The sequence below is a fragment of the Lupinus angustifolius genome, unplaced genomic scaffold (genome assembly GCF_001865875.1).
Source record: "Lupinus angustifolius cultivar Tanjil unplaced genomic scaffold, LupAngTanjil_v1.0 Scaffold_3_55, whole genome shotgun sequence".
NCBI classification, from domain to species: domain Eukaryota; kingdom Viridiplantae; phylum Streptophyta; class Magnoliopsida; order Fabales; family Fabaceae; genus Lupinus; species Lupinus angustifolius.
This window is the reverse complement of record NW_017716871.1, coordinates 22,525-37,787: the sequence shown is the minus strand read 5'-3', so window position 1 is coordinate 37,787 and position 15,263 is coordinate 22,525. Positions and strand designations below refer to the sequence as shown.

The 15,263-nt window shown below is 35.8% G+C and overlaps 1 protein-coding gene across 3 annotated transcripts; it reads left to right on the top strand.

Annotated features, from left to right (window-relative positions):
- The first annotated feature begins 9,404 nt into the window (after positions 1–9,404).
- LOC109337243 (phosphatidylinositol 4-phosphate 5-kinase 5-like) lies at positions 9,405–14,494 on the top strand. Of its 3 annotated transcripts, none has more exons than XM_019574170.1 (9): positions 9,405–9,507; positions 9,986–11,265; positions 11,873–12,040; positions 12,193–12,358; positions 12,462–12,578; positions 12,686–12,879; positions 13,057–13,187; positions 13,271–13,337; positions 13,810–14,494. In XM_019574170.1, the coding sequence occupies exons 2-9, from the start codon at positions 10,076–10,078 to the stop codon at positions 14,096–14,098; spliced, it is 2,322 nt and encodes a 773-aa protein (XP_019429715.1). In that variant the 5' UTR covers positions 9,405–9,507; positions 9,986–10,075; the 3' UTR covers positions 14,099–14,494. The 3 variants fall into 3 exon arrangements, with proteins under 3 accessions (XP_019429715.1, XP_019429717.1, XP_019429714.1); XM_019574172.1 differs by lacking the exon at positions 9,405–9,507 and adding an exon at positions 9,523–9,780; XM_019574169.1 differs by lacking the exon at positions 9,405–9,507 and adding an exon at positions 9,523–9,795.
- Positions 14,495–15,263: the final 769 nt, after the last annotated feature.

The following is a 15,263-nucleotide window of genomic DNA, read 5'->3' as shown; positions in this document are numbered from 1 at the left end:
ATAACCTATTAGGTGTACCAAACATAGAAGATGAATAATACACTGTTACCATATATGATTCTTATTACAAATGGTTCGCCCGACCTTGTAAGAAGGATGACACTCTATTTTTAGGAATAGAAAATTCGAAGGTTGGAGGCGTTCCATATTCATGGAATCTATTTTGGTCATATCTTATAACTTCTAAGCTTGAATGTGGGTTTTTCTTGTTACCCGATATGGGCCCTCCTAGTTGGGTACTAGTTTTCCTCTTGTGTTTTTAATGTCCACCCTTCTTAGAACTAATTTTCCAGGCTCAAAGCTTCTAGGTACAACCTAGGAGTTATATTTTTCAATCGTTCACTACTTTACGACTACTTCTTTGATCTGGACATTTTCCATTTTCTCTTCGATCCAATCTAGATTATGCCACATTAGAGCTTGGTTGGCTTTTCCCTTAATTGTATTGTGCTCCAAGTTGGTTCACCAATTTCCACCGAGATTATGGCTTCTATTCCATAGGTGAGGTTGAAATAAGACTCACCGATTGTAGAATGTGGGGTGGTGCAGTAGGGCCATAACATATGATGTAACTGATCTGCCCATATCTCTTCACCTCGTCTAGTCTTCTTTTGATGTCTCTCAAGATGAATTTGTTGGCTGCCTCAACTTGCTCATTTGTTTGAGGGTGTCCAACTGAGGTAACATGTTGCTAAATGTGGACGCTGGTGAACAACTCTTGTAATTTTTGATAGGATAATTAGGTCCCATTATTTGTGACAACATCCACCAGGATGCTAAACCGAGTGATGATGTTCCTCCAAGTGAACTATTGAATGTTGACTGAAGTGATGGTGGCCATTGCTTCCACTTCTATCCATTTGGTGAAGTAATCTATGGCCACAATCATAAATTTTAGAGTAAATTACAATGATATCCCTTGAGTTTTAGTGAAATTGCACAAATCACCCCTCCCTTTTTTAAACCTACACAAACCATCCCTAGTTATATACATACATCACACTGACTACCCATTTAGGATAGATAAGTGTAATTTCTTACACAAAAGATGATGATGAGTGTAATTAAGTTAAACAAAATATGATATATTGTGAAGACACGTCCAAATTGTATAAGAGTTGATGTCTTTTCCATATTTTGGTTAGTTAAAACACAGTATAAAGTGATTTAAACACCTCCTTAGAATTATTGATGCAGTTTGTAATGAACAAAAAATAATGAATAGACATTGACTCTTATACTATTTGGATTTGTCTTCATAATGTACCATATTTTGTTTGACTTAATTACACTCATCACCATTTTTGTTTCAGAAATTAAACTTATCTCTCTTACAAGGGTAATTAGTAAAATGTATGTATGTAATTAAGGGTGGTTTGTGTAAGTTTAAAAAGGAATGGGTGGTTTGTGTAATATCACTAAAACTTAGGGGGTGTTAGTGTAATTTACTCTAAATTCTAATTGACATGTTGCTTGCGGGAATGGTTGTAGAATGTCCATCCCCCATCTATAGAAGGCCATAGTAGTAGTCAGCTCCTCTAGTGGAGCATTGTGGCAATCAATAAAGAGTTGGCATTGAATGCATCGTTGAGTTAAGTTGTAGGCACCCTTTTCCATGGTTTGCCAAAAGTACTCGGCTCTTAGAACCTTCTTCTCTAGGGAGGCCACCCCAAGATGAACTTTGCAACTACCTTCGTGAACCTCCCTGAGGACATATTAATCTCGCTTCGGGCTAATATACTTTAGGATAGGTGTTGAGAAGCCCCAACCATATAATGACCATTGCACTAGGGTATACCACGAGTTGTAACAGAAAAATTATTGTCTTTCCTTTTTATCAAGTAGCAGCTATCTAGTTAGAAGGTATCTGATGATGGGACTGGTCTAGTTATTGGAGATTGTTGTTTTCTCAATGGCCATTACACTTGGCTTGAGGAAATTTCTTTGAATAACTAGTTTATTGCTACCCAGACTCTTCGTGTTGGCTAGCTTCAAAAGGATGTATGCCCGAGCATTCTGCTCTCTAGGAATATGTTGGACAATTTCTTCTTCAAATTTGGACATCAACTCTTTCACCTTGGCCAAGTATTATCTTAAGAGGGGGTCCTTCGTTTGGTAGGCTCTAATTAGTTGAGATATTGCGAGCTGGGAGTCACTACTAATTATCACCTTGTCCACCCCAATCTCTTTGGCTAAATATAAGCTAGAAATGCAAATTTCATACTCGGCCTGGTTGTTGGATGTTGATAAGGTAAAATCTAGAGAATGTTCTATCGCCATTCCTCGTTCATTGTCTAGCAGTATGTCAGCTCAACTGCCCTTTAGGTTTGAGGATTCGCCTACATGGATAGTCCATCATTGTCCCTGATTTTCTAGATGTATCATTAGTTCGACTATAAAATATGATACCACTTGACTCTTGATTGTTTTTCATGGCTCGTACCAGATATCAAGTTGGGGTAGCTCGATGGATCTGATTAGAAGTATTGCCTAAGCCTCTTTATGACCACGGGGAGGACATATGTTACCTTTTCCAACTTCTGATATATAAGCTTTGGGCCCTGTAGCACCTTGGTGGTGAAATAAATTAGGCTTTTCCTTCCTCGATTTCTTGGATCAATGTCGTGACTATTGCTTCGTTCGCCACTACCAGGTATATGTATATTGCCTCAATGGGCACCAACTTAGTAAGGATTGGAGGGGCGGCCAGGTACTGCTTGAACACTTCGAAGGCCTTTTCGCACTCTCTTGACTATTCAAACTTCTTGTCTTTTTTTAGCAATTAGAACAAAGGAAGCGAATGTTTGGCAATGGATGAGAGGAACCTGGATAGGGCGATCAAGTGCCCATTTAGTTGTTACACTTCTTTAATTGTGTGAGGGCTCCTCATCTTTATCACCACTTGACATTTAGTAGGGTTAGCTTCTATTCCCCGACTTGTTAATAAAAAACCTAGAAACTTCCCCGCTTCTACACCGAAAGCACATTTTTTAGGGTTGAGTCTCATGTTGCACCTCTTGAGTTGTCTGAAAATGTCGTGGAGTATGGATACGTGGTCTTCCTAGTGGAGGCTTTTGGCTATCATATCATCATGTAGATCTCAATGTGTCAGCCAATATGCCCATCAAACACCTTATTCATCATCCGCTGATAGGTAGGTCGCACATTTTTTAGAATGAATGGCATCACGTATAACTATAGGTCGCCCGGTCGGTGATGAATGTTGTCTTCTCTTAGTCTAGCTGATACATAGGGATTTGGTTGTATCCAGAATAGGCATCCATGAATGATAAGTATTGATAACCAGATGAGTTGTCCACCAAATGGTCTATGTTGGGGAGCAGTTAAGGATCTTTTGGATATACTTTGTTAAGGTCGGTGTAATCCATGTACATCTACTATTTGTCGGATGGCTTCTTGATCAGCACCACATTCGCTAGCCATGTGGTGTAGGTGATCTCATGGATGAATCCAACTTCGAGGAGTTCTATGGTCGGTCTTCTCGAGAACCATATCCTTCCTCTCGGCTCCCATATTCCGCCTTTTCCGAGTGACCAGTTTGGCACCTGTTTGGGTTATAAGGCGATGACACATGATTGACTGATTTATGTTTGGCATATCCGAAGTTTTCCATACGAATAGATCCTTGTTGGCTTGAAGACATGTCACCAACTTTTCTCTATGGGTTATTGGGAGTGTTCTACTGAGGTAAACGGCATTATCTACTATTGGTTCGAGCTACATGGAAGTTTTTTCACCTTCTGGTTCTGGTCACAAATCTCCTTCCTCATTCTGGACATCTAGTTTCAATATTTGTACTTTCCTTGATCATTTTGTTGGTGGCGGTCTTCATTCTGGTGCACGGTTAGTTTGAAAACTTTGTTGGTAACAATTTCGTTCACTATGTTGATCACCCCAGACAGTGCAGACTCTAAGGTCAGATGAGAGAAAATTCATGCATAAGTTTGGTATGGACATCACATATTCGAGGGCATTGAGGGTCAGTCGTCCGACAACGGTGTTGTAAGTCGACTTACAATCAATAACCAAAAACTTGGTTTGATTGTCCTAAACAAGGGTTGCTCACCAATAGTTAACCACACTTCAATATGGTCTCTTTGGTGACACCCTCGCCAGTAAAGCTAATCAATTGGACCTCATAAGGAAATAAGTCTTGATCAAGGAGATCCATCATGCTGAAAAGTTCTTGGAACATGATGTCTGTCGAGCTGCCATGGTCCACGAGTAACCTATTGACCTTTTTGTTATTGAGCTTTGTTGTGATGACCAAAGGGTCATTGTGTTCACGAACAACATGATCATAATCAAGGTCATCAAATGAAATTAGAGGAGCTAGCCTATTGGTTATTGGTTGGCGATTGCCATGTCTTGCCGCTACATGCATGATTTCCCAAAGATGTCTCTTTTGGGCGAATTTGGAGGTGCTTCCCGCAGTAAAGATTCTGGAGATTGTGTTGACTTCTATTGGAATACTTTGTGTGGGATGAGATATGCTTGCTTGGGAGTGCATGGGGAGGTACCTGCAAAGGTTCTTCGACGCTCAAGTCAGTATATGAGAGAGGTAGAGAATAGATAAAATATAAAATGCATTAGTAAGTGAGAGAGAGAGAGAGTTAGGATCAAAAGTAACTTCCTTATGGGGCGTGTCTCCAATTTATAGTGGAAGGATGAATATTCCTTAGTAGATGATGTTGGTCTGGGCAACCATCTAGCCTTGTCGGGTCTATTCCAAAAAAGTAGGGGCTGCTATAACCGTGTTTAATGACTCTGGTAGGTCCTTACTCTATAGATAGTTGACTTATAGCCTGCGATAGGTCGAGTAGCCATGATGGAGGCTTCCCAATCATGGTTCGGTCCAAAAAAATCATGAGTGCTTTAATATTTAGATTATACTTTATAGTGGTAATTAGTTATGTTCATGAATAACTACAAAGTAGAGGAATGCATGTTAATTGTATCCCTATATTATATCCCAAGCCCGACATTGGTGGTGGTGGTGTCAAACACGACTCGATTCGATCGTCCGACAGTGATAGTAGTGTGCGTATGGAAGGGTTTTGGTTGTGTGTGTCATCTCTCACCATAAAACCCTTTTACCATAGGGTGTACATCCAAGTAGTGCAAAAAACCTAATTGTAAACACTCTAAAGTGTTTTGACTACCCAGTGCGAGACTTGTATTTTTTTCATTTCACAATATAAATAGCTCAAAGACTCATTTGTTCCAACATAAGTGGTGAGTGTTGATATCTACTTCTTATTAGGATTTTGGTTATGTCATCCTAGGATTTGGTGTTTGAGTGAGATTCTACTTAGAGTTGGTGCTTCTTAAAGTGTTTGTGGGGTTATCATCATCCTTGTTGATTCAAGCTTCAAGTCCTCAATCTAAGGTAGGGATAAATGCACTTATCCATTCTTGGTACATTACTCAAATGGCTTTTGTGATTGAGAGTTTGTTAGCTTGGAGGCTAACACAACTCGACTAAATTTAAGTACAAAATTTTGTTTTGGGAAGTTACGGTTTATGTTGTAGTGATTAATTGTCAAGTTCTGTGTGAAATTAGATGTTGTAATATGTAGTAATTGTTTATATTATTTGGTTGTTTTTTTAGATGAGATTTTATATTTCAAGATGAGATTTTGTGAAATTTTGTTTGTTGGATGTTTGTGTGATTGTATATATTTTACTGTGAAATTAGATGTTGTAAGATGGTTCTGCTATCACATGGTGGATTTATGGTCGAGAAAGTGTGTGGTACACATACATTGAGGATTATTGAGTTTATTCAAGTGTGAAATCTCATATTAGATATGAGGGGTGAGTGAAAAAGTTTATAAGTGGAAAAGACTTAATGTAACCATTGCCTTAAAGGTTTTGTTTCAAAACATGTTGTCTCACTTGTGACTTTTCACTATTCCAATATGCCGGTAACAATGAAACATCCCCAGTAGTTTGAGGCTCCGTGGTCGCAATCGAGTCCTACAAGTGTTATTAGAGCCATAAGGTTTTGGTTTAAGATATGTGTCTTACTTATAACTCTCTACTCTTCTCATACTTCGGTTACAATAGAACTCCCCAATAGTTTGAAGCTCCCCGATCTAGGTGGGGTTCAAAATGATTAATAATCACATCCATACATATTTTACAAAAATATTCGAATGAAAATTTGGCAAGGAATTTCCATTACAAGAATTGTGCCTCTTTTTTTTTTATCTATCTAGCTTCTTTAAGAGAGAGTGATATAAAAAAAAATCATGGATCAAGAAGAGGATTAAGTTAAGATCTTATTATCATATTCTTTTTTATCCTTTAACCAGATAAATCATTGTAAAAAGTCTTAAGCTTGAATCCTCCGAATCTATATTTTCTGACAGTCATACTTTTGCTTCTGCTTCTCAACTTTCTGTCGCATATTTCTGATGATTTCTCTACATGTGCTCATCTTGTTTAACAGAAACAAACTAAATGATTAGTCATAGATAGATTTGCATATGATTTGACGTGTTCATAAGTTGGTTTACATTTTGATTCTAAGCATTATGTACTTGTCTTAGGGTAATATAGGTTTATTCATATTTATTTATGTTGTAAGAGCAACAACATTTTTATTTCTATTGGATCTCACACATTATTTTATAATTTATTACAACTCCTTTGAAATAAAAACGATATTACATTTCCCCATAATCGAAAAAATCATTCTTATTTTTTTTAGTCTAACAAAATTCATAAAATAAGAATGACACAATAAAAAAATATAGTAAGAATATTCTTAACAGAATTCATAAAATAAAAATATCATAATGAAAAAATACAGTAAGAATATTCTTATTCGATTAAGAATCATCATTGTGGTTGCTCTAATTAACTTGAACACTTAACATAGTTCATCAACATCATAATCACTATTTTAATTTATATTAGTAGATATTAATTTAAGATGATTCAACAATCTCTGGTTGAATTTGAGAAATTATAAACACATTTAGATAGAGAGAATAATAATTTGATAAGCCTATTTTACCAAATTAGTATAGAAACTTTTTTTATAAAAAAAAACATGCATATCAACCTTCTTTGACATTTTAAAAATATACTGGGTAAGCAGAGAGTTCTCTTGTATGAAAGAGATAGAGCTGAAATGGTAATTTATCTACTTAATTGGGGCAAGAGCATGTTTTGGATTGCCTCTCTAGGTACCCGAATAGACACTTTAATGCTCAAATCATTATGAATGAAAATATGTAGAGAGATTATAATAATGTAAGAGTATAAGCAAGAGAGTAAGTATAAATTTCTCTATGAGGGGTCTCCCCTATTTATAGAGATTGAGTGTGAGATATTCCATAATGAGATACTTTAATTATGACAAGTTATCCTGTTAGGTCTACCCAGACTAATGTGGGCTACTTTATCCGTGTTGGGTGGCCTTGTCGTGTCTATGCTCTGGCTGGAAGATGGCTTTATCCAAGGTGGGTCATTTTATGCCTATCTAGGCCATTGTAGTTGTATACTAGATATGATATCGTTGTATGGTAGAGGGTAGCTCACAATATTTAGATGATGTTTTCACTTCTATAGTAGTCTCTATGTTATTCAAGCAATTTGAAAGTCCTTTAGTATAGGTATGTGGTTTTACAAGTGCTAACTAGACTATGCCTTGTCACAATCGTCATCTCCCCCAATTAGATTGGCTTTTAGGATATGATCAATAACAATATAGGTCGAATCTTATTCACCTGATAATGGGCCTTGGCCCTATAAGTTGGCTAATGTGTGATCAGTCTAGATATTAGGATGGAAGAAACATATAACTCAACAATCTCTCCATTTTATCATAACAAATAATATTATTGATTTTGAACGATTATAAACACATTTAGATGAGATATAATGAGAACAAAAAGAAAACATAATAATTTTATAAACCTTTATTGTATTTTACCAAATTATTATAAAAGCCTTCTAAAAAAACATCTATTAATCATTCATCATCAAAATACATATGAACCTTCTCCACATTTGACATTATAAAAAAATATTGGGTAAGGAGAGATTTGGAGAAAAACAAAAACATATAAAAGACTACTTAGATACATTTAAGGGTGTTCATCATTGTTGTCTTTGTTGAGAGCAGCTTCCATCATAGCAAAGAGACGCTCTAGATTTTCAAAGAAGGATTTGGAAAAAATTTCTTACAACCTTAATAGCATCCTTCAATGCTTCATGTTTCAGATGAACATATCATTTTTGACACCAAAAGGTCCACCTTGGAGCCATGAAGTTTTTTCCTTTGTTAAGAAAACTCTTTAAGCTTAGATTCCACTACTATATTTTCAAAGGGGTTTAGTTTGTGTTTCTTCTATGTTGAACAAGAGACAAAGGCAGAAAATACAACAGGTCCAAAAGAAACCTTTATGGTGTTTCATAGACCGAAGTGAGATATGAGGAGTCAGAAAAGATTTCCATGATATTGGCCATCTTGAGAGAAGAAGGATTTAAAAACTCTTATAATAAAATAATAATAATTAATTATTATTAATTTGATTTCCAAAAGAAAAAAAATAGTATTCAAATATCGTGAATATGAGTGAAACATGTTAAGGGTCATAAAAATACGTAAATTGATTAATTCAACTTATATTTAATATTTTTGGGGCCATTTTAGGGTTTTCAAGTTTTCACGTACCAAAATTTTGAGAGACCAAAATAAGCTTATACTCTTATAGAATATACATATGTTCAAGAAATACAATATTAAAGTAAAATTTAAAAAAAAAAATTAAAACATACACTTTGTCGGCATATAATTTCAGATATCTAGCAAAGATCAATACATAATATTTGATAATAGTTCTCATTTTACTTCAACTTATTGTCATGAATAATAAAATTAGAACTAACTAATATTTAATAGTATAAATTAAGATCACACAATCTAAAAGCAACTTGATATATATGCATCCCTTCTCTAGAAAAAGAAAAGTAATATATATACATTGTTAATATAAAGATTTATACACAGTCGCTATATCATTCACTATTTATTTATAATATTTTTACTTCTTTTTTTCCAAGAGAGGCAATGATGACCAAGAATAAATGGTGAATGATGATTCTTAAGTTATACACGGTCATCATACATTTTTTCTACAATTTAAATCTTATTCCATGTAGTAGTAGAAAATGACGATTCTTAAGTTATTAGTGAAGCATGGAATGGATAATGAAATCACCATTCATGTTTTTATTATAGGCTAGAAAATGGAATGAAACTATAGACCAAATGCAACATAAATTGAAAAATTGTTATAGGCTAAGAATAGTGACCAAATATCTTGATTTAGTACTTGTCTCAAATATGGTCATGGTTCTTAGAGATCGAGGTTTTAGGACATGAACGAGTCTCTCTCTCAATCACTAAACACAATTCCAACATTGGAGAAAAGCTGCACCTTTGAACTATTGAGGCATGAATTGTTCTTGGTTTGTATTCAGGAATGTCAATTTTATTTTAATCAATTAATTTGTGTAACAAAAAATAAGCACAACAAAATTAATGAACAAGTTTTTTATCCATCTTTTGCTAGTGAAAATTCTCTCATTTCCTATCTCCTCTAATAATCAGATTTTCCTTAGAAGTGTTGAAAAAAATGATATGCCATAAAACTTTCACCAACATGCACTTTTGTTTTGGTTATGAAGAAAGAAGGTTTTCATAAGGAGAATGCACTCATTGAGATTTTCCATTCCATGCATGTTGATGAATTATTGGTAAAACTAATATTTCTCATTTGATTTCATTTACTTTTGTTTAATAGAATATTATGACGTCGTTTTGTATAAGTATTTCACCTCACCTGGTGGAAAAGTGTTTGGTTACTGTTGTTGTTTGATTCTATATTCTCTTTTGCCTAATTACTTATTTTGTTCATCTGGGTATCCATGAATTTTCTTAAACAAGCTTATTATATACAATGTTGGAAGAGTTTCCAAATGTGAAAAGGAAAAGGGCATAAAGAGAGGTAAAGATTAAAGGACAAGAAGAAGCACAATGATGGGTAAAGATAGTGGTGTTATGAAGGCGTGGGAGGCGACGGTGAAGAAGACACAAGCAGTTGCGAAGAAGCGCGCGAACAGTTTATTCGGGACAACTTCGGTGGCCCATGCAGAGGAAGATGAGAAAAGGGATGATCAAGATGGAAGTAATCATGAAACTGAGGTATACCATGCAGAGAAAGTTCTCCCAAATGGGGATTACTATAAGGGAGAATGGGAAGATAATTTCCCAAATGGGAATGGGAAATATTTGTGGACTGATGGGTGCATGTATGTTGGAGAATGGTTCAAAGGGAAAACTATGGGAAAGGGTAGGTTCAGTTGGCCTTCTGGTCCTACTTATGAAGGTGAATTCAATAGTGGTTACATGGATGGGATAGGTACATATACATCCTTTAATGGGGAGGTTTATAAGGGGCAATGGATCATGAATTTGAAACATGGTCAAGGTGTGAAGAGTTTCTCGAACGGGGATCACTATGACGGCGAATGGAGGAGAGGGTTGCAGGATGGTCAAGGGAGGTATCAATGGAAAGATGGGAACCATTATGTTGGAGAATGGAGGAATGGGACTATTTGGGGTAAAGGGTCATTTTTTTGGACTAATGGAGATTCATATGATGGATATTGGGAAGACGGTTTTCCGAAAGGGAGTGGAACATTCAAATGGCCTGATGAAAGTTTTTATGTAGGTAATTGGAGTAAGGATCCAAGAGATCAAAGTGGGACATTCTATCCACAAGGGTCATCACAAGAGGGGCATTTAGATTGGGATCCTCAAGAAGTGTTTAGTAAGTTGAGTAAGTATCCGATTTGTCCCGGGGAGAAGATGTCAATCTTGCCATCACAGAAGAGACTTGCAGTTTGGAGGTCTACAAAGGGAGGGGATAGTGGTAAGCCGAGGAGAATGTCGGTCGATACAAGAGTAAGTGTAGGGCTAGAGAAGCCAAGTGATAGAATGCAATTATGGGGTGGTGGGGAGGGTGATTTTAGTGGCAGTAGAACTCCAACTAAGGTGGGTGCTTTGGATGAAGAATTGATGGGTTCACATATAAATGGTGCTAATCCAAGAGGGACTCAACTCAATACTCTCAAAGCACCAAGGAAATCAAAGAGGCAGGGAGAGACCATATGCAAAGGACACAAAAATTATGACCTCATGCTCAATTTGCAGCTCGGAATAAGGTACTATTATAATTTGGGATTTCTTTTTATCCTTTTGAAGTTCTAAAACTATACGATTCTGTTTCAGAAATCTTGTATTATGCTCTTCTTTATCTTTAGGTGTAATTTCTCTACTTAAGAGGATTAGCCTTGACACAACGGCAAGGTTGTTTGCCTTGCAAGGGTAAAGTTACGTATATCTACCCTCTCAGGCCACATTAGGTGGGAGTATCGTGCGCTGGGCCTCCCTTTCTGTACTTAAGTTACTTAACTGCCGAAAAGAAAAAAAATACTAATCATTTTCTTTGATTAAATCAATGAATCATGTAACAATTCTAGTTTTCCAAATTAGTCTTTCAATGAAAATATGATGTACCACTCAAGAGAAAAGTAAAATGCCACCTATTCTAAAATGCCCTTTCTTATATTCATTAAACTTATTTGTTATACTTCATTTTTACAAACTAATGTGACTATTGTAGATCTATCAATTATAGTTATTCATAGTACTTTTGCAGGTAATGGATTCTATTGTACTTCTGGTTTTCAAAGCTTCATGCTATAAGCTTGCTTTCTCTATATACTGTCCCTTGTTTGTCATTAGAATTTCTTGGTGTTTATTGCATAGGCATTCTGTTGGAAGACCTGCCCCCTCAGCATCTCTTGATCTAAAGCCTTCAGCTTTTGATCCCAAGGAGAAAGTTTGGACAAGATTTCCTCCCGACGGATCCAAATATACTCCACCACATCCGTCGTGCGAGTTCAAGTGGAAGGACTATTGCCCGGTAGTTTTCAGGTCAGTGCTATTGATACTTAATCTGTTCTTGCTGCTACTTCTTTTCTTCAATATTGGCATATTATAAACTTCTTCATGACTACAATCTATTAACATAAAGGCTCTAGGTTTGTACAATGATAGTAGCACTATTCCATGAACTCTGTCCGCAGGACCCTTCGGAAGCTATTTAAAGTTGATGCAGCTGATTACATGTTATCCATATGCGGAAATGATGCCCTTCGTGAACTTTCCTCTCCTGGTAAAAGTGGCAGCTTCTTTTACTTGACAAATGATGACCGTTACATGATTAAGACAATGAAGAAAGCTGAAGCAAAAGTGAGTCTCATCCTTATCTTGCACCTTATTTAACATTTTTTAAAAACAGTGAAGGTTCTTGTTATTACAAATTTGACTATGCTAGATTTCTGTTTTGTTGCAGGCTCTTTTGAGAATGCTTCCAGCTTATTACAATCATTTTCGAGCATTCGAAAATTCTCTACTCACGAAGTTTTATGGTCTGCATTGTGTAAAGTTAACTGGAACTGCTCAAAAGAAGGTGCTGACTTAAAGGATCAAAGAAATTGCTTTTACTAATGTTATTATTAATTCCTATTTCACACTTTAATTAAACTAGCAGTTTCTATGACATGTTTGGATTTGCAGGTTCGCTTTATCATAATGGGCAACCTCTTCTGTTCCGAGTATACCATTCATAGACGCTTTGATTTGAAGGGTTCATCACTTGGCCGCATAACAGATAAGCCCGAGTCTGATATTAGTGAAACAACTATCCTTAAAGACCTTGACCTAAACTTTATATTTCAACTGCAAAGATCTTGGTTCCAAGAGTTTCGCAGGTGATGAAAGATTTCGGTACCTTAATTTGTATCAGAGATGATATTCCTTTAGTTGTCTGTCTAGCTAAGTTCAGCAATTGCAAATTCAAATATGTGTAGCAGTTCAAATTTCTTTTTCCATTTTTTGTCGCATGCCCGAATAAAATAAGCGTCTCAAACGTGTACTTGTTACCACAGGCAAATTGATAGGGACTGTGAGCTTCTGGAGCAGGAGGGAATCATGGACTATAGTTTGCTGGTTGGTATTCATTTCAGAGATATATCAACAGATGGGGATCTTATTCCTTCGGGATCTCAAACTCCTGGTGGTACTTTCTTATCCTTATATGATGTACTCTACAACCTTAATGTCATGCACACTAAGAAATATCTTTCGGCTTTTCAATGTTAGGCGATAGCGAAGCAACACTTTGTATTTCAAGAGCAGACGTGGATCAACTTCTTCTAGACCCTTCCAGGTTACATAACTTTATGAAAACTAAACACAAAGTTGTAATATAACTTTAGTACATTATTTAAACATGTATAGAGTATGCTTTGATGTGCATAAGATTCTGCATTTCACTCACAGAAACATGGAAAAAGAGAGTACTAGTAGTCATTGAGAATGAGGCTTTCTATAAGTGAGACAATAATCATATATAACTTTAATGCTTGGTTTCTCCTTAGCTTTTTTGGTTTTAATATTAACATTTGCATAACCAATATATAATGGAGATCACATGATTTAATCAATCCAAAATGATGAAGAGCTTAATTCCTAATAGGGTTGTTTTAAATCATGGCTTTGACCATTGCAAACCGAATTCAGGCCAATTATGGCTAATGCGGTCTGCAATCATGGCCTAATGCATGTCCGAGATCTTCCAAACCATTATTACTTCAATCATGCCTTGTTTGGTAATACATAAATATGTTCTGTATTTGCAGGTGGGCTAATATCAAATTGGGTTTGAATATGCCAGCAAAGGTCGAAAGGACAGTGAGACGAAGCGATTGCGAATTACAACTTGTTGGAGAACCAATTGGAGAGTTCTATGAGGTTGTATTGTTTTTTGGTATCATAGACATACTTCAAGACTATGACATCAGCAAGAAGCTTGAGCATGCTTACAAATCCATTCAATATGACCCAACCTCAATATCAGCTGTTGATCCTAGACAATATTCTAAGCGTTTTCGTGACTTCATATTCAGAGTATTTTCCGAGGATTCTTGAAAGGCTTACATGATTCTGCATTTCTTATTCAATAGTCGAATAGGGTATCTGGTTGCTTCAACTGCAAGCAACACCCCTATTACCCTTCCTTGGTACCCTTTGAAATCTTCAAGTTCAAGTAACTGATTTTGGGTAGCATTTCAATTCTTTCATTTTTATTTTCTTCTAAATTACCTTCATTGCGTGTATAGTATACATGAACACAACACATGATGCAGAATGTTGAAAGCATAATGCATGCATGCATCTTTTACACTTTTGCAAGAATATGGTGTCTTTTCTCCCAGATATGGAGAAGAGGTGACAATGAGTTTCAACATTTTGTATCATTATGAGATGTATATTACTATATAGAGAAATGTTAGATCAATGTACATGTTCAATTTTTTACTTCTTTAACCCGCATTGATGCTATTAGTTTTTGGGTTGAATATTTTAAGTGTATGTTATTGGTTTACTATCTAAAAATTCGATGAGATGAATTATATTCAAAGAATAAGACTTGTTACTTGTTGATTCAAAATGATGAAATTATAGGGTTTGCTAAAATATTGTGAATATTTTTAGCATCATGTCCATAAAAATAATTGAAATTATTGTCATAAGATTTTGATACATATCGTTAACATGCTCCTTTTAAAAGTATGCTCATGTTAGTAAATCATATTAGTATAGCGTGATAATCTCACACTAGAACCTTCATAATTTTCTTGATATCTTTGTCATCGCCTTAGAACCTGTAAACTCTGACCACTTCTACCAACTCTAATCCTCATATTTGTTGAGCTCCAATCTTTTCCATCTTCTAGAATCAATTCAAACCACTTCTCGTCTCTAGTTGCCGTCCGCCATCATTGCTCAGTGGTAGAACTTTCGCTGTCTCACATTGATGTGTCACTGTCACTGTTACGCCTTCTCGTGGACCAATGCCCAGCCACCATCAGTTGTTGTTCCATGCTTTCAATTTGTAAATTCCATGAATCTTGTATTGATTCCAATTGCTAATTATCAGTGTTATATCCATTTTCTAAAGTTAATGTATATAACAGGAGAATGCAAATTTAGTTACAGAAAAGATGCCATGACTTCAAACATGAAAGAGCCTTGCTTTCACATTGTGGCCGCAAGCATCCACCATCAAATTGATTGCTGACTATAACACTTG

Bases quoted from the DNA above. Each gene is read 5' to 3' on its own strand.
- LOC109337243 (XM_019574170.1), top strand. From the start codon at position 10,076: ATGATGGGTAAAGATAGTGGTGTTATGAAGGCGTGGGAGGCGACGGTG. The intron at 13,188-13,270 runs GTACTTTCTTAT...TTTCAATGTTAG, and splicing joins GGGATCTCAAACTCCTGGTG to GCGATAGCGAAGCAACACTT. The intron at 13,338-13,809 runs GTTACATAACTT...CTGTATTTGCAG, and splicing joins CTTCTTCTAGACCCTTCCAG to GTGGGCTAATATCAAATTGG.